Raw genomic sequence first — 19,040 nt, 5'->3', positions numbered from 1 at the left:
AGAGAATGCCAAGAGTGTGCAAAGCAGTCATCAAAGCAAAAGGTGGCTATTTTGAAGAACCTAGAATATAAGACATATTTTCAGTTGTTTCACACTGTTTTGTTAAGTATCTAATTCCACATGTGTTAATTCATAGTTTTGATGCCTTCAGTGTGAATGTACAATTTTCATAGTCATGAAAATACAGAAAAATCTTTAAATGAGAAGGTGTGTCCAAACTTTTGGTCTGTACTGTAGATAGATAATATATCCATGAGATATATAATTAGTGCCTTGCATGTGTAGTTTACCGTACATGTATTAACCTAATAAATAAATAAAAAAAATGACAAGGACTCACCCCCATTTTTGGTAACCAGCAAAGGTAAAGGAGACAGCTGAGAGCGGATATTATCAGGCTGGGAAGGTCAATGGTTATTGAGTCCTTCCCAGCCTAAAAATACCAGCCCGCAGCCACCTCAGAAGTGGAGCACCACATGAGATGCTCCAATTCAGGTGCTTCGCCTTCGCTATTCCCGATTCACCTGGTGCGTTGGCAATCGGGATAATGGGGCTTGGGGTTGATGTGAGCTGTGAATTGTCCAAAAACACAGCCGACATCAAGCCCTGGTGTTAGTAATGGAGAGATGTCTATCAGATACCCCCATTACTAACCCAGTAATCAAAAAAAAAAAAAGCCAAAAACACACACACAAAAAAATACTTAATTTAAATAACCACTCCCCCACACGTTCCCTGATTCATCACTTTATTAAAACGAAAAAAATCCCATGCAGATCCGACATAGTGCACCGAATCCAACGTAATCCAAGAGAATCCTCGGTACAAAGGCTATGGAGCCTCGTTCTGACGCTCCATGGTCTTTGCGGAGTCAAGCAGTGCTGCGTGAGAGCTGGCGGTTCTGAACAGCAGTGACATCAGTATTGGTACCACTCATTAGAGTCACCGAGTCATGCTGTCCTCTGAGTGACCCGGCAGTGGCTGTTTGCAAAGACTGTGAAGCGTCAGAACGAGGCTCCAAAGTCTGTGTACAGAGGATTCGGTGGACTTCGCTGGACCTGTGTGGGAACTTTTTTTTTTTTTTATAAAATGTTGAACGAGGGCAAGTGTCTTTGTTTTACTTCTCTGTGTTTTGTGTGTATGTTCTTTTCAGGTTTCCATTCAATGGACTACATCGGACCTACGTGGTTTTTTTTTTCTAATAAAGTGGTGAACCAGGGAAAGTGTGGGGGAGTGTTTATTTAAATATAAAGTATTTTTTTTTTTTGTGTGTGTGTTTTTTTTTGATTACTAGGTTAATAATGGGGGTGTCTGACATCTCTCCATTACTAACACCAGAGGCTTGATGTCAGCTTTGTTTTTGGACAATTCACAACTGACATCAACCCCAAGACCCATTACCATGATTGCCAACGCACCAGAGCAATCAGGCAGAGCCAAGGCGAAGCGCCAGAGTTGGAGCATCTCATGTGATGTGCCACTACTGGGGGGGCGGCTGCGGGATGGTATTTTTAGGCTGGGAAAGACTCAATAACCATGGACCTTCCTAGCTTAATAATATCAGCTCTCAGCTGTCTGCTTTATCTTTGCTGGTTACCAAAAATGGGGGGGGGGGGGGGGGTCATTTTTTTAATTAATTTATTAGGTTAATACATGTACAGTAACCTACACACGCAAGGCACTAATTATATCGCTACGGATATCTATTTACCTCATATCTATCTTTGCACATCGTTAACACATAAAACTCTTTAAAGTCTATTCTGCATTCTATTCCTGTATGTGTCACATGGACTCACACAGATGACACAAGTATATACCTATTCTCACCTGTGCTTTTGGAAAAAAATGGACATGTGAGCGGACCCATAGATTATAAGTGCGCATGTGTACGTGTCACCGGTACGTATGAAGATGGACGTCACACGTACCATAAACACGGACGTGTGAAGGGGGCCACAGATGATGCATGGGAGCACAGAACAGAGCGTTAGGATCATAACTAGGAGAAATATAATGTAATGGCAGCAGTTTAATAACGGGAAACCTGATGACACGTTCATTTTAAGTTATGCAACTTTGTAATATCATTTACAACTGAGAGGTGCCCTGATCTTCAATTACAAGCTGTGGTGCCCATCTTAGCTGTTCTACTGTTTTTTGACCCACATCGGAGAGCATTTTCTGTGTTGGCACACGACCACAACTGTGTCTGTATGGTTATTTCTATAGGTAAGCCAGCCCCTTTCTGCCACAGCCAAAGTATAGACAGAAAAGGGCTTAGCTATAGAAATGAGCCCCCTTCAAACACTGTGAGTGTATGTGCTGACCTATGAAGCACTGTCCTGTGTCGGTCACCAACCAAGAGAGGACCTGGTCAGACCTCAGCTTGCAGATGAAGATCAAGACACCTTTCAGATGTAAAGTATTAAGTAAGTCACACAATTTAGTCATTTAAGATTATTTAAATACAATATTTTAGCTGGACATTTCTCCCTGCAGAATGCTGCATCTATTTGCATTATCCAGTGACCTGTTCAAACAGCAGCAATAAAAAAACATTTACTTATGATCGCCGCCACAGTCCCAAAGTTCAACTTCACATCCAGGTCCTTTGTTTCCATTTACATTTGGACATTCAAACTCCAGTATCCTGTATAAAATAAGAAAGAAATCAGTACAATCTGCATTGGAAATAAGTCAAGGAACATAATTAGTAAAAATAAAAAAAAAAACACGTGAATTTCATTCTCCTAGTAAAAAGTCCATTATCTTACCATCAGTTCTTACAGTCAGAGGAGTTTACAGTTTACAATGAGGTTTATTAACCTGCACATCTGCGGGACACAATAACAACGTGTCTGTATAATATATATTATATAGGGCTCAGCTCCGCTATGTTCGCTCAGAGAATGCTGAACATATGCAGGCTATAAAACCCAGACAATCGGAGAGCAGACATCTATTGTTATTCCCCGCAGCAGTGGCCGGCTCCAGCAATCCATAGATATTGAAGAATGTCTTACTAAAATGCAACAACAGCACAAGAATGATGGAAAACAAACACATACTGGATAATTTCCCCTTGTGCCCCCATCAACACCTCGGACCCTTCAAGGCATGAAGTTCACAAGATCTCTGAATGTGCTATCTAGCACCAAGATGTTAGCAGCAGATCCTTGAAGTCATGTCAGACTTGTTTTCTAGCACATCCCACAGGCGCTCGCTTGGGAATTTGGAGGCACCTTGAATTCTTTGTCATTTTCCTCAAAATTATTATTATTATTTTTTTTTTTAAAATCAGATAAATTTTTATTAATTTAGAAAAAACAATGATGAAATACAACTTCAGTATAACAATTTTCCATTTTCTTATTAGCAAAAAGAACCCCACCCTCAACCCCCTCCCCTTTGACAGACAGCAATAATCCCTCGTCGTTATATAAGATATAATCCAATATCACACAAAACATCCTATAACCATTTCAATGCATTTCGTAGTGTATTCACCGGAATCTTCCCTTCAATAGCATTAATCACACCTTCCATGGTGCCCATAGGTTGTCACTGAGTTTGGCATTTTTCCTTTTGAAATAGATTTTCTCCTCCATCCGTACCACATAATCCACCTGCCTTATGTACTCCTGTCTAGAGGGAGGCTCCATTCGCACCCAATGTCTTGCTATTACCTTTCTAGATGCATATAATAGTCTGGCAATTGCCAATTTTGCAACATCATTCCCCACAAGTTCCTCCACATATCCCAGCAGGCAAACTATGGGATTTCTAGGAATTATACAGTGATAACGCCCTTCAATTAGGGCAGCTACTTCAGACCAATAGCTTGCAAGTTTTGGGCAACTCCACATAACATGTAGTATATCGGCAGCTTCTGACCCACATCTTGGGCAATCCGAGGTCTCCCGTACTCCTATTCTGAACAAAAAATCAGGCGACCTATACGCCCTGTGAATAAGAAGTAGTTGGGACATTCTGGCAGGTTCACTCAGAGACAGCTTGGGGATATATTCTCATATGGATTCCCATTTGTCATCCTCAATGGTACCAACATCTGCCTCCCACTTTCCCTTAGCCAAGATAGGATAATTCAGTAGAAAGGTGTGAAGCAGATCCGCATACACCGTAGATATGACACCTGTTGTACATCCCCCCCCATACAAATATAATCAATGACGATATCCCTCTGAACAGATAGGTTCCTCACTTTCCCTTGTTTGATAAACGCATGTTTAACCTGTGTATACTGATAGCTGTGTCTGTCCGATAAGTGAAATTCCTCTTTCAGCGTCTCTAGGGTTTTGATGCTTTGATTATCCATCAGTTGGTAGATATATTGTATACCCTTTACCACCCAGCCTCTCAGCTCTCTTATTTTGTAAAATTCACATAGGTTTTCATTTTCCCAAATAGGCGTATACATTGTCAGCCCCACTATGCCTCTAATCTTCTTCACCCTTGTCCACACTTTATGGACTAGGCCACAGGTCTGGTATGACTTGCCCATCCTCCCAAAAAGTCCCGTTTCTAGACCCATTACCAAAAGACTCTTTTTAAGATGAAGTTCCTGAACCGCCTGAATAGTCCCCTTCACTGCCCTCTGCGCCCACCCTCTAATATGTTGGGACTGTGCTGCCAAGAAATATACCCATGGGTTTGGTAGAGCGAGACCCCCCCTCCTCCTCCGGCCTCTGGAGAGTTTCCAGCTTAATCCTAGGCTGCCCTCCACCCCAGACCAGATCTCTAAATATTGCATTAATGCGCTGGAACACCAGCTGAGGAATCCACACAGGGGAGTAAAACGTACAACTATTTGGGCATCAGCACCATTTTAAGAAGATTGGTGTGTCCCACCACCGAGAGGCGCATTTTACTCCAAGTAGATGCTTTATCCTTTAATTTCCCCAGTATCGGGTACACATTCAACTGAAGGTACTCCTTTACTGGTAACGTTATTGTAATTCCAAGATGCTTAAATTCTCGTACCAACTTGAGTTGTGTACGCTCCACCTGTTCAACATCTAAACTATTCCCATAATATTAGATTTATTCCAATTAATTTGTAACCCAGATAATAGACCAAATCTATTAATAATAGCTATTGATCCATGTAATGATATCTGAGGGTCTTGTAAGAATAATAGAATATCATCTGCGTACAACGCTATCTTCTCCGCCACACCATAAAGGAATCCCCTTACCACGTCTGACTGTCTCAGTACAGCAGCCAACGGCTCTATGGCCAGGGCAAATAACAACGGGGAGAGGGGACAGCCCTGTCTAGTTTCTCTAGTCAAATCAAATTTATCTGACCGCTACCCATTTACTCTCAATCTGGCAACCGGGCGTGTATATAATAATTTTATCCATGCCAAAAAAAAACAGACCAATTCCCATCAACTGGAGAACACGCCAGAGATAACTCCACTCCACACTATCAAAGGCTTTCCGTGTGTCTAATGAGACCACCACTCTATGCCCAGCATTATCAGCGGCCAATTGCATATTAAGGAATAGCAGCCTCAAGTTAATGGCCGTCGATCTAACCGGCATAAATCCTGACTGATCCGAGTGTACAACACCAGAGACCACCCGGCTCAATCGGTTAGACATTACTTTAGCTAAAATTTTAATATCAGCCGGTAGTAGGGATATGGGTCTATACGAATCTGGCTGTGTCCGGTCCTTATCTGCCTTGGGCAGAACCACCACCGTAGCCTCCCGCATTGACTCCGGTAGTTCTCCCACCTCCAGAGCCGCCAAGAAAACATCTTTTAATTTTGGCATTAGTACAGATGTTTGTAGAATTCTGTTAGTAAACCATCTGCACCTGGGGCTTTATTATTTGCCATTGAAGCCAAAGCTTCCTCCATTTCCTCTACCGTCAGGGGGCCCTCCAAGCTATCCCTAGCCTCCTCACTAAGCCTAGATATCCGAGTACCCCTCAAAAATTGGTCTATATCATCTCCCGTGTTCCTTAATTTAGAGTTATATAGATCACTATAGAAGTCCCTGAACACTCTCAAGATATCTCGCGTTTCAGTGACTAGGGTGCCAGTTGGATCCAAGAGACCATACACAAATCCTGGTTCCCTCTGCGCTGCCGCTATAGCAGACAACAGGTGACCAACTTTTTCACCCTCTTCACCCTCTTCATAAAAGGCAATTTTTTGGAATTCCCTCTTCTTTTCCCCATTGGCCAGAAATATTTTATCCACCTTTTTTTGAGCTTCCTTCATATTCTGTTGCGCCTCTACGGTGGGATTAAGCACCAACTCCTCCTCTGCCCCCCTCAGCGTAGCCAATGCCTCTCTTTCCTCCAATCTGTTCTGACTTTTACATCTGGATATATCTTGAATCAATAAACCCCTAGCATAGGCCTTCATTGTGTCCCACACAGTTCCTATGGCTGTACTCCCCATATTGTTCTGGAAGAATTCCTCCACCTCTCCTGCTATTTTCTGAATATCTACCGTTTCCAGCCATACCGGGTGAACCTTCCACTCTTTCCGTCCGCCATTCCCACACATACTGAACCTCAGTTCCACCAGCAAAGGACTATGATCAGAGAGTATCCTAGGCAAATAATCAATATGAGCGATGTTTTGGTTGACCAACCCATTTCCCAAGGCTAAGTCTATTCTAGACATAGAGCCGTGCGTCGAGGAGTAACATGAGTATGTCTTCACTCCCATATGTCTCACTCTCCACAAATCTATCAGGCCCACCTCTGACACATATTTAGCAAAGGGTGTCTCCCCCTCTCCATCAGTTCCTCCCGGTTGCCTACTAGCTTTGTCCCAAATTTTATTCATTATATTGTTAACATCTCCAATCAGCAACACAGGGGTCCCTGTCCAAAGCCTCGTGAGTTATATAATCTCGTGCAGTTTTGTCCCAGTAAATGGCGGTGGGAAATACACTGCCACCACACAATATAATTTGCCATAAAGTCTGCAGACTAGAAAAACGTACTTTCCATCTTTATCTATTTTAACTTCAACCTCCTCAAATGGAGTCCCCACATGCACCAAGATGGAAACCCCTCTCGCATATGCAGAATAAGTAGAGTGGTATGCTTTTTGAACCCATTTCCTCGCCAGGAGCCCAATTTTGTCCCTCGTCAGGTGTGTTTCCATGAGGCAGATAATAGAAGGTCCGTGGGCCATAATATTTTGGAGAACAATAGCCCGTCTCTTACGGTCTGCCAAACCACGTATATTCCAGCTTAAGGGTATGTGCACACGATGCAGAAATGCTCAGGATTTTTTCCTGAGCATTTCTGCATCTCCCTGGCAGGAAAAAACGCATGCGGATTATACATGTGGTTTCCTGCCAGGGACAAGCGGAAATGAAGCGGTCTTCACTTTCATTTCCGCATGCGGGTTGACAAGCGCTTTCCAGGCGATTTTAGCATCACTTGGAAAGTGCTTGTCAACTTCACACTATATAAATCCATGCAACCGGCATGGATTTATATAGTGTGTGAATGTCAAAAAATAAAAAATCAATATATACTTTACCCTTTGATGGCCCCCGGTGTCCTGCTTCGCTCGGTCCCGGCTACCAGCAGTGAAAACTGAAGGACCTGCCGACGTCAGCGTCACGTGACCCGTCACATGACTCTGACGTCAGCGAAGGTCCTTCTTCATTCAACCGCGAAGTGCGAGGAACCAAGCAGGAGCGCTGCGCCTGCCGTCAGAAGGTGAGTATGTATATATTTTTTATTTTATTCTTTTTTTTTTTAATGGTACCTGGGTCTGGATGAGAGTCCTCTCCTCCACACCCGGGTACCATCCGCACATTAGACCGCATGAAAAGCGCATCAACATATACAGTGATGCGGATTCCATGCGGTCTAATGCAAGTCAATGGCGCCAAAAAAGCAGCGTTTCCGCAAAATTAATTGACATGCTGCGGATTTTTCCGCAGCGTAAACGCTGCGCTCAAAAATCCGCAGCATGGGCACAGCACATTCGGATTTCAATTGGGGAACATTGCTGCCCTTCTACCATGCGTTTTTCATGCGTTTCCGCGGCGTTTACACAACTGCAAAAACGCCGCGGAAACGCATGAAAAACGCATCGTGTGAACTCAGCCTAACACCTTAACCATACCCGCCATTGCTCAAAATGATTCTTAAACATATTTTGAGGGAATACTGTTACCATGAGGGTGTATTGCATCTGCAACATACGAAGCAAGCGCTGATTGGCTGTGGCGCTGTCAACGTAATGTCAGCACCGCAGCCAAAGACAGACACCGAGAGCAACGGAAGAGAATCAGTTATGGACCTAGGAAGGGTGAGTATAGCACAGGTTTTATTTATTTATTTTTTTAGAACATACTGTACCCTTAGACCAAAATGTTCTAAAATGGTCATGCTGTCCTTTGATAGTATACCTGTGTCAGTGTAGATTAACCACTCATTCCCTGCCTACTACTACTTATTAATGTAGTTTGTAGTTCATTTTTCTGTGTGGATGTGCGTTCTATAGTTCCTGTTTTTTATGTCTGTTTTTATATGCAATATTTATAGGATTTATCATGGTAAATCACAGTGCTACTTGATAAATTTGTCTCTCGGCTCCAGTCTCCAGTTTGTGCAGGTTGCTTGCATTAGCTTTGATCCATCTTCCTTGTGGTGTGTAAACATGACGACTAAACAACATCACGATTTAGGTATCAAATTCTTGCTAAATTTCCCCTATTGAAAAACATTCATTTTCTTCTGTATTAATTTTCTAACCAAAAATAACACAAATACCAAGACCCCCAAATAATGTAGTATGTAGTAAAAGTGATTTAAAGTGAATCTGTCAGTAGGACCAAACTATATAAGCCGTCTATTGTATATAGTCATAGGATGCTGAATAAAGTGATACCTTGATATCTGCAATCCAATGTTTTATTCCAGAGAAATCCACATTTTTCCTATATGTAAATGAGCAGTTAAAGGAAACCTGTCATGTGAAAAAACCCTATTAACCTGCAGATATGAGGTTAATCTGCAGGTTAATAGCGTTCTGAATCTGACCGGCGCCTGCACTTAGGGCCCCACTGCCAAGGAGAAATTAACTTTATTCCCCCTGGCAGAGTTCAGTCACCGCTCTGGGTATCTCCACAATCCCCACACCAGTCACCCAAAAATAAACACATGGTGCTCCAAAAGATTTTGCTTTTTGACTTACTTAGGTAACACATGACATTTACGTTTCCTGACATTGTGCTCAGTAGACCTGGATCTCTGCATTAGGGCTCGCTCACACTGCCGTATACATCGGATGAGTGCTAGCCGATGCTTAATCCAATAGCACAAATACCAATGTTAATCAGTGGGGCAGTGCTGATAACTGATTTTTTTCACTGACAGAATCTGCCAGTGAAAGAAAACGCAGCATGGTATGATTTCACTCTGAAATCTGAAGACCCTCACCCATTCAAGTCTATGGGTGCAAGGAAAGCATCGAACTGCACTCAGATGACATCAGAGTGCAGTCCGATTTCTGCAAATTCACACAATGTTAAAGATGGAGAAATATGGTTCTCCATCTTCTCCTTACAGTGTGCTACGACCCTCTCTCATGTGAGATAATCAGATCACACTAAGCTGACACTCTGATCAGAGATTGATCAGTCATTAGCATAATCGATCCGAGGAGAGAATATATGGTCATGTGACTCCGGCCTTAATATATATATATATATTAAAAAAAAAAAAAAAAAAAGGAGTTGGACTCTTACACAACAACTCACAGGTCCAAGTGTCTAAAGACTGGACATATTTCAAATATTTCCTTCCCACCTATTCCACAGCTCCCTGGACAGGAGCCTGTTCCACCAATCACTTTTCCCAGCCTTTCATACATGAATGCAGCCTTAAGTTCATGAGATCATCTACCATAGCAGGAGGTTCCCACGTCGTCTTCCCAACACCTGCAGTTACAGCAGTAATAGGGGTAGGGAACCAAATGCCATCTTTGAAATCTTGAAGGGCCAATAGTCCTCCCGATTAGGAGTTAAAGGGGTTCTCAACTACTTTGATATTGCTGACCTATACTCGTCATACGTCATTAATATCAAATCAGTGGAGGTCCTACACCTTGCACCCCACCAATCAGCTGTTACAAGGCCTGGTATGATGTAAGCAGTATGTGGAGCCTGAACAGCACAGCTTTGTACAATAGTGGTCACCCCCAGGGGCTGCAGATCAGCTACTATTTAAGTGATTATTGCTACAATTTACTGGTATGTTTAAGAGAAATATTTAGTAGGTTCTGGTGGTACAATGGCGCCACATCCTGCAGACTACAATATGGGCTGGTACATTACCTTACACCTTGGGTTGGACTGTATTCTCCTCCAATATTTTCTGTTGCATCAGCTAAAAAGTTTGCCAAAGTAGTTTTTCCACACTGCAAAAAAAAAAAAAAAAACACATTACAAAATTATAGAATCCTTATGACAGCAAAATCATAACAGGGTGACACCATGAAGAAATATGGCATTTCTAGTTAGTGACAGGATGGGATGGTAACAATACCACTCAGCCACTCAATATTGCAAAACATTTAAACTTTTTGTGCAATGGTGTCTTTTGGTGGATGGATGCCATCAAGACTGGGGCCCAGTAAAGCTCAGCTCACGTGTCCGCCTTAGGAACAAGGAAACGGAAATCAAGATCAAAACGGATTTGTTTCCTAAGCCAAGTAAACAGAAGCAGAGAGACCCTAAAGGTTATTATAGGGTCCGTCTCAGTTCTGTTATGTGTCCATTTTTAGAATGGAAAAAAGTGACCCCAAACACAGATGGACCCCAAAATAATCAATGGAGGCCTCAGCTTCAGTTAGCAAAATAATCTGATTTGGTTCAGATTTCCGTTTGTCTGATGTTAGGGAGGAACTTACCCTAAGGCCGGGTTCAGATGGGGGTTTCACAGTCCATACATGGACCACAATGCCCCCGGCTAACCGTGAGTAGAATATGATGCGGGCAGTCCAGCAGTCAGTCCTGGCACTGTGGTTCAAATATCGACCGTGAAATACGCTGATCTGAACCCAGCCTAGGACATATACCTAGTGCTCATATATGTGGTGGTTTTCACACTTTTGCTAGTGGTTTTGGGTCCATTGATGTTTCCATAGGCTTCTCTGTAGAGGCACATGAGGAAAAACGTCTGAATTAAAGTGAAACTGACACCTGATACACGCTGCAGCGTTTCATATAAAACATACTTTTACTAGCCGCCAGGGACAGAGCCGGGCTGAACACTAGTCGGAGAGGTGGTCCCCGGCGGCTTCTCCCCACTCGCTGCCAGTCCCAGGATTCTGCCTATACACACACGTAGGGGAGAAGCCGCCGGGGACCACCTGTCTGACCAGTCTGCAGCGCAGCTCGGCAGTAAGTGAAAGTATTATTTTTCTCTAACACGCCGCAGCATTTCATAATAAGGAGTACTTGGCTGAGATCATACAGACAGCGCCTGATATGTGCTGCTCGTGGATTGGGCAGCATGGATTAGGTTCACTTAAAAAAAAAAAAAAAAAAAGTTTTAATGTACACATTAAACCATGACATTATTAAAAACCCCTCCAAAAATATATAAAAAAAGAGTGTAAAAAAAGAGATTATAAAGGTATGACAGACACCAGTAGGGCTGTCACTGTAATGGGGGACACTAGGTGACAGTTATGGGGGACACTAGGTCACACAGTTATGGGGCATTAGGGTTGTCACTGTTATGGGGGACACTAGGTCACACAGTTATGGGGCATTAGGGCTGTCACCAGGGCTGTGGAGTCGGTAAGCCAAACCTCTGACTCCTCAATTTCCATGACTCCCTCATACATGGCTCATGTTTAAGTGATATATTTACTGTAGCACAGATTCATCTCAGCTAAAAGTCTAGACCCTTAGATCAGGAATAGGACAGACATTTATAGGACATTTCATAACTTTCCCAAATTCTTAGGAAAAAATATTCCCCCCAAACTGCATTGAACTACTGTACCCAATGTATTATATATTTTAGGAGTCGGAGTTGGTCCATTTTATACCGACTCCGATTCCACAGCCCAGGCTGTCACTGTTATGGGGGAACACTGGGTCCCACAGTTATGGTGCATTAGGACTGTCATTGTTATGGAGGAGCACTGGGTAACACAGTTATGGGGCATTAGGGCTGTTACTTATGGGAGAGCACTGGATGACACAGTTATAGGGCATTAGGGATGTCACTGTTATGGGGGAGCACTGGGTAACACAGTTATGAGGCATTAGGGCTGTCACTTATGGGAGAGCACTGGATGACACAGTTATGGGGCATTAGGGCTGTCATTGTTATGGGGGAGCACTGGGTAACACAGTTATGAGGCATTAGGGCTGTCACTTATGGGAGAGCACTGGATGACACAGTTATGGGGCATTAGGGATGTCACTGTTATGGGGGAGCACTGGGTAACACAGTTATGGGGCATTAGGGCTGTTACTTATGGGAGAGCACTGGATGACACAGTTATAGGGCATTAGGGATGTCACTGTTATGGGGGAGCACTGGGTAACACAGTTATGAGGCATTAGGGCTGTCACTTATGGGAGAGCACTGGATGACACAGTTATGGGGCATTAGGGCTGTCACTTATGGGAGAGCACTGGATGACACAGTTATGGGGCATTAGGGCTGTCATTGTTATGGAGGAACACTGGGTCACAGTTATGGGGCATTAGGGCTGTCACTGTTAGGCTATGTGCCCACGATGCAGAAATGAAGCAGAAAATTTCTGCAGCATTTCTGCATCTCCCTGGCAGAAAAAACGCATGCAGATTGTGGATGCGTTTTTCCTGCAGAATACATGCGGATCCACATGCGGATTCACATGCAGATTCACATGCAGATTCACATGCAGATTCACATGCAGATTCACATGCAGATTCACATGGAGATTCACATGGAGATTCACATGGAGATTCACATGGAGATTCACATGGAGATTCACATGGAGATTCACATGCAGATTCACATGCGTTAACGCATGTGTTTCCGCATGCGGACAGACAAGCACTTTCCAGGCGATAGCATCACTTGGAAAGTGCTTGACAACTAGGTCACACTGTATAAATCCATGCAAACAGCATGTATTTATACAGTGTGACCGTAAAAATAAAAACATAAAGCTATACTTACCTCCGATCCCCCGCCGCATGTGCTGCAGCGCTCGTCCTGGCTTCTTCCTGGTTGCCGGCATCTCGCGAGACAGCCTGCGGTCACATGACCGCGACGTCATCTCAGGTCCTGGAAGATAAGCGCTGCAGGGGCCGCCGGACAGGTGAATATAAACTTTATTTATTATTTTATTCTTTTTTTCACAGGTACAATGGTACCCAGGTCTGGATGAGAGTCTTCTCTCCTCCAGAACTGGGTACCATCCGCACATTGAAACGCATATAATCCGCTTGTACAAATGTACAGACACGGATTCTATGCGTCTCAATGCAAGTCAATGGCGGCGCTTCCGCAAAATTAATGAACATGCTGCGGATTTATGAGCGCTGCAGAAACGCTGCGGAAAAATCCATAGCATGTGCATTGACATTGCGGAATGCCATTGGGGACCATGGGGTGCGGATTACCATGCATTTTTGATGCAGCGGAAACGCATGAAAAACGCATCGTGTGCACGCAGCCTTATGGAGGAGCACTGTGTAACACAGTTATGGGGCAATAGGGCTGTTATTGTTATGGGGGAGCACTGGGTCACACAGTTATGGGGTACTAGGGCTGTCACTTATGGGGGAGCACTGGGTAACAGTTATGGAGCATTAGGGCTGTCATTGTTATGGGGGACCACTGGGGGGACACAGTTATGGGGCATTAGGACTATCATTGTTATGGGGGAGCACTGGGGGACACAGTTATGGGGGAGCACTGGGGGACACAGTTATGGGGCATTAGGACTATCATTGTTATGGTGGAGCACTGGGGGACACAGTTATGGTGCAGCACTGGGGGACACAGTTATGGGGGAGCACTGGGGGACACAGTTATGGGGCATTAGGACTATCATTGTTATGGGCAGCACTGGGGGACACAGTTATGGGGGAGCACTTGGGGACACAGTTATGGGGGAGCACTTGGGGACACAGTTATGGGGGAGCACTTGGGGACACAGTTATGGGGCATTAGGACTATCATTGTTATGGTGGAGCACTGGGGGACACAGTTATGGGGGAGCACTTGGGGACACAGTTATGGGGGAGCACTTGGGGACACAGTTATGGGGGAGCACTTGGGGACACAGTTATGGGGGAGCACTGGGGGACACAGTTATGGGGCATTAGGACTATCATTGTTATGGTGGAGCACTGGGGGACACAGTTATGGTGCAGCACTGGGGGACACAGTTATGGTGCAGCACTGGGGGACACAGTTATGGGGGAGCACTGGGGGACACAGTTATGGGGCATTAGGACTATCATTGTTATGGGCAGCACTGGGGGACATCGTTATGGGGGAGCACTTGGGGACACAGTTATGGGGGAGCACTTGGGGACACAGTTATGGGGGAGCACTTGGGGACACAGTTATGGGGGAGCACTTGGGGACACAGTTATGGGGGAGCACTTGGGGACACAGTTATGGGGGAGCACTTGGGGACACAGTTATGGGGGAGCACTTGGGGACACAGTTATGGGGGAGCACTTGGGGACACAGTTATAGGGGAGCACTTGGGGACACAGTTATGGGGCACTTTGGAGCTTTAGCATCTTTAAAAATGCTAAAGAAAATTAGAGAATTTCTTTCCCGGCTCCTCCACCAGGCAGCCCCGGCTCCTCCACCAGGCAGCCCCGGTTCCTCCACCAGGCAGCCCCGGTTCCTCCATCAGGCAGCCCCGGTTCCTCCATCAGGCAGCCCCGGTTCCTCCATCAGGCAGCCCCGGCTCCTCCACCAGGCAGCCCCGGCTCCTCCATCAGGCAGCCCCGGTTCCTCCATCAGGCAGCCCCGGTTCCTCCATCAGGCAGCCCCGGTTCCTCCATCAGGCAGCCCCGGCTCCTCCACCAGGCAGCCCCGGCTCCTCCATCAGGCAGCCCCGGTTCCTCCATCAGGCAGCCCCGGCTCCGCAGCCCCCAGCACGCCGGGATATCAGCCCTCACCTCACTGGGGCCGACAAGCAGCACCTTCGCTTTCAGCATTCTTCTGCCGGGTCACTGGAGCTGTAGGCCGGAGGGCGGGCCGGCGGGAGAGCGGCCGGTAATGTGTTCCTATTACTGTAGCATTAGGAGCCGCAGTGACGCCCGTACTGCACTGACTGCTGTTACTGCGGCCTACCTACACTACTACAGGCGCGTCAGTGTTTCCATAACAACGCGTGCGCTGATAGGCTGCGGCCGTTTCCAAGGAGACAGAGCTGAGGTTATCTCTCCTGTGATTCTCACCGGCACATTCGGCGCTGACAGCCATCAGTGTGCTGGTAACCCCGCTCAGTCAGGGTTCTGGGGTGGCGGCTGCACCGCATAGTGCTGTAAACTAAGAGAACCACCTGGTGTATTGTTCTAATCAGTCATGATGGAGAGTCTCATAATGAGAACTGTCTGTAGGAGCTAATCAGGTTGTAAAACGAGAGACGTGATCGTGTTAGTTACTAAGGCCCAGACTTTTTAAAGGGATTGTCCACTACTTGAACTTCTCCTGAGTAAAATAAGAAAATCTTATACTCCCCTCCAGCTCTGGCGCGGTGACAGCCATGTGTGTGCTGGGTCTCCCAGCAGTCGTGTGCCATTGTTATGCCAGGCTCGGCTGCAGCTCATCAATATACCATCAGAGCAGAAGGCCAATCTGACGAGATAGTGAGGGCTGCAGACGATCAGCAACAACTGATGGGTCGCAGCGCTCACATGATATAACAATGTAACACGAGGTCCGAGACACCCGCCACTGACATCGCTGGCGCTGCGCCGGTTCATGCAGTATGAGTCTTTCTTATTTTACTCTGGAGACTTGGTCATTTAAGGAACAGTTGTCCATGTAGTAGACAATCCCTTTAAAAGGAGCCTGTCATTAGGATTTTACTCATGGAACAGACTGATGTCCCATTATACAGATCTGCATCCAGATTCAATGATGGATTGCCAAGGTTTTGTCAACATTGAGTTAAGAAACAAAGACAAAGCTGTAGGGGAGATCTAGTGTATACATTTTATTGGGTCATCAGCATTTGTAGTTTCAAAAGCACAAACTTGGCAATTTTGTGATGCTGGAATTACTACCGTTGATGACTCAGTGAAAGTTATACGCGGATCTCACCTACAGCTTTGTCTTGGTTTCTTAATGGCAACCTGTCATGTAAAATAACACTCTTAACATGCAGATATGGGGTTAATCTGCAGGCAGCATTCTGACACAATGCGGCGCCCGCACTGAGAGCCCCACTGCCAGGAGGAAATTACCTTTATTCTCCCCGGCAGCGTTCAGTTTTCAGTCATGGGGGAGGCGCCGGCGCTGGTTCAGTCACCACTCTGTATATAGAGAGTGTTGGCGTAACCGTGCCCCTGGCAATGACTGACAGCCGGCACTAATGATGACTCTGCTGTCAGTCAGTGCTGGGAGCACGGTAACAGCCTCCTCTCTCTTTAAACTGAGCGGTGACTGGAAGCCGAACGATGCCGGGGAAGATAAAGTTAATTTCCTCCCTGCAGCAGGGCTCTCAGTGCTGACACCACACGGTTTCAGAATGCTATTAACTTGGATATCTGCATGTTAATAGTGTTAATTTACATGACAGGTTCCCTGTAAAGCACTACTCCAGCGTTTGTTTTTTTATTGCAACACTGAAGTGATGCAACTAATCTAAGTTCCTTGCACCACCACATACCAGCAATGTTGTCCCTGCATTTTGAGGAATGTGGCTTGGTTCCAGCCGTCAGCTCTTGCGGCCTTTGAGGCAAGTGCTCCATCTCTACTGCCCGCTGGTTGAACAAGATGTAATGACGGGTCCCAAACTCTTCTATGGACCACCATCTCTGCTGTCAGTCGTACATAACGACCTCCCCCTGGGATGCCAACTGTCGGTACCTTGCTGCTAGCAGGCCCACTAGCATTTCTCCAGCCCTGGTCCTGGCTCGCCTCCTTCTCTCTTCCGACCAGCCTAGGCCCTGCAGTTTGCTCACCAGTTCCTGGATCCTGGCTCTCCCGTCCGCAGTGCACAAGAACCCCAGCGGTGAAGGTTGTGGCCTGGGTTTGGGTCTTGGTGGTTCCGGGAAAGTGCCCAGTTCCCAGACCACAGGCTCCTGCCACCTCTGCTGTCACGCCAGCTTCGTCTGGCTCCGATATTCCTCTGGTTGCTCCCTCGGGAGTCTCGTGGGATGCTGCCATTTTTGTCGCCTTGTTGCCCACTAAGCACGTTAAACTGTATGGATGACTAATTCAATCCAGAAAAAATTTTGAATGCTTTTTTGGCGCGTTATATACCACCAAAATGTAACAGAAAGCACTTAATACTCCATGGATGACTAATTGAATCCAGAAAAAAAATTCTACGCTTTTTCGGAGTGTTATATACCACTGAAATTTAACAGAAAGCAGGTAATACTCCATAGATGACTAATTGAATCCAGAAATTTTTTTCAATGGTTTTTGGGAGTGTTATATACCACCAAAATGTAACAGAAAGCACGTAATACTCTATGGATGACAATATAGTAAATTTTTTCACCCCCCAAAAAAAGAATGCGGTCCCGTGCAGCAGATATATATTTAGCAATGCACTGCAAAGCCCTAAGCCCTGCCTAGAGGCTGTATTCTGCCCACTCTCCCTGCTCCCGCAACTGTCCCTCCCTAGGCTAAATGCCGAATGTATTTGATACAAACATCAAAGCACAGGATTAGCCCTTACAAGGACTGTTAATATGATGGTTCAGAATCAGCAACAGTATCAACACTAGAGAACTCTGATTCATTAAACTGTGTACACACAGCCCTGGACAAGCACTCTCTCCCTCCAATAAGAACTGTCCCTGAGCTGTGTAATGGCGTCAGTGTGCCGAGCGTGGCGGCGCCTGTTCTTTTAGAACCGCTGATTATGTAATACGGCCAGCCAATCACAAGATGGCTACAGCATTATAGAGACTGGCAGGCAATCCTCACATGTTTATTGGCTGTGTAAACAGGCGCCCAACATGTGGGGTGGGTTTCACGCAAGGTGAGGGAAGGAACAAGTATACAACAACGGGAAGAGGGGGAAGGGAGCCCAACAACTAGGGAAAGGGGAAGTGGAGACTCCTAAGCAGATCTAATATCATCCCTATATAGGTTCCGTACCTATCGCCGAGCAGGAAACCTAATCCCTGAATGTCCCTAGAACTTTGCCCTAGATAGGGAGGGGATGGGGTGAACACTAGTCAGGCCCCACTGTAACTAAAGACAGCAAGATAAACAAACAAAGGGGATACACTTAGCTTGAGAAGGCACGAGAGAGATAACGCCAACAGTCCTCCAAGGGAAGTTCAAGTAGAAACAAGCCAACTACTAGTACTCCAGGCATGGACAGAGGAACATACAACTATCACCAAGACACTGAGAGTTTTTAACTACCAAGCAAGAGTATGTCAGCTGGCAGCAGAAGGTGGAGGTCGCTGCTGGGTCCTAAAGAAAGAAGGATATCACTGCACTACAGAGATGAGAGGATCAAGAAGGCATCTGCCAAGCGCAGTGACCTTCTACAGCCGGATCCAGAGCGACAGTCTGGCACACTTGATACACCCATGACAGTACCCCCCCTTCTATGAGTGGCCTCCGGACACTCAGGACCAGGTTTCTCAGGATGAGAGGTCTGGAACGAACGAACCAGCGTAGAGGCGTTCACCTCTAATGCCGAAACCCATATCCTTTCCTCTGGACCACAACCCCTCCAGTGCAACAAGTACTGTAAGGAACGACGCTGGAGACAAGAATCCACAATCCTGAAAATTTTCAACTCCAAATTACCATCAACCATGATTGAGAGGACTCAAGTGGTTCTATATATTTC

At 45.6% G+C, this 19,040-nt stretch overlaps 1 protein-coding gene across 2 annotated transcripts in view; it reads right to left on the bottom strand.

Annotated features, from left to right (window-relative positions):
* Positions 1 to 15,395, bottom strand: part of IFT22 (intraflagellar transport 22) — a 42,475-nt gene extending 27,080 nt beyond the window's left edge. The window contains exons 1-3 of one of the 2 annotated variants that reach the window (XM_073667775.1): positions 15,169 to 15,395; positions 10,351 to 10,433; positions 2,567 to 2,653 (exon numbers count right to left, since the gene is read on the bottom strand). In XM_073667775.1, the coding sequence (XP_073523876.1) occupies positions 2,567 to 2,653; positions 10,351 to 10,433; positions 15,169 to 15,207 (209 nt within the window). In that variant the 5' untranslated portion in view covers positions 15,208 to 15,395. The remainder of the gene's footprint in view (positions 1 to 2,566; positions 2,654 to 10,350; positions 10,434 to 15,168) is intronic. The other variant, XM_073667774.1, reaches the window with a different exon arrangement.
* Positions 15,396 to 19,040: the final 3,645 nt, after the last annotated feature.

Source organism: Phyllobates terribilis, unplaced genomic scaffold (genome assembly GCF_046119375.1).
Source record: "Phyllobates terribilis strain yellow unplaced genomic scaffold, ASM4611937v1 Scaffold_2__4_contigs__length_985480577, whole genome shotgun sequence".
Classification (NCBI taxonomy): domain Eukaryota; kingdom Metazoa; phylum Chordata; class Amphibia; order Anura; family Dendrobatidae; genus Phyllobates; species Phyllobates terribilis.
Note: the sequence above shows the minus strand (reverse complement) of the source record. Positions and strands in the feature narration are given on the sequence as shown.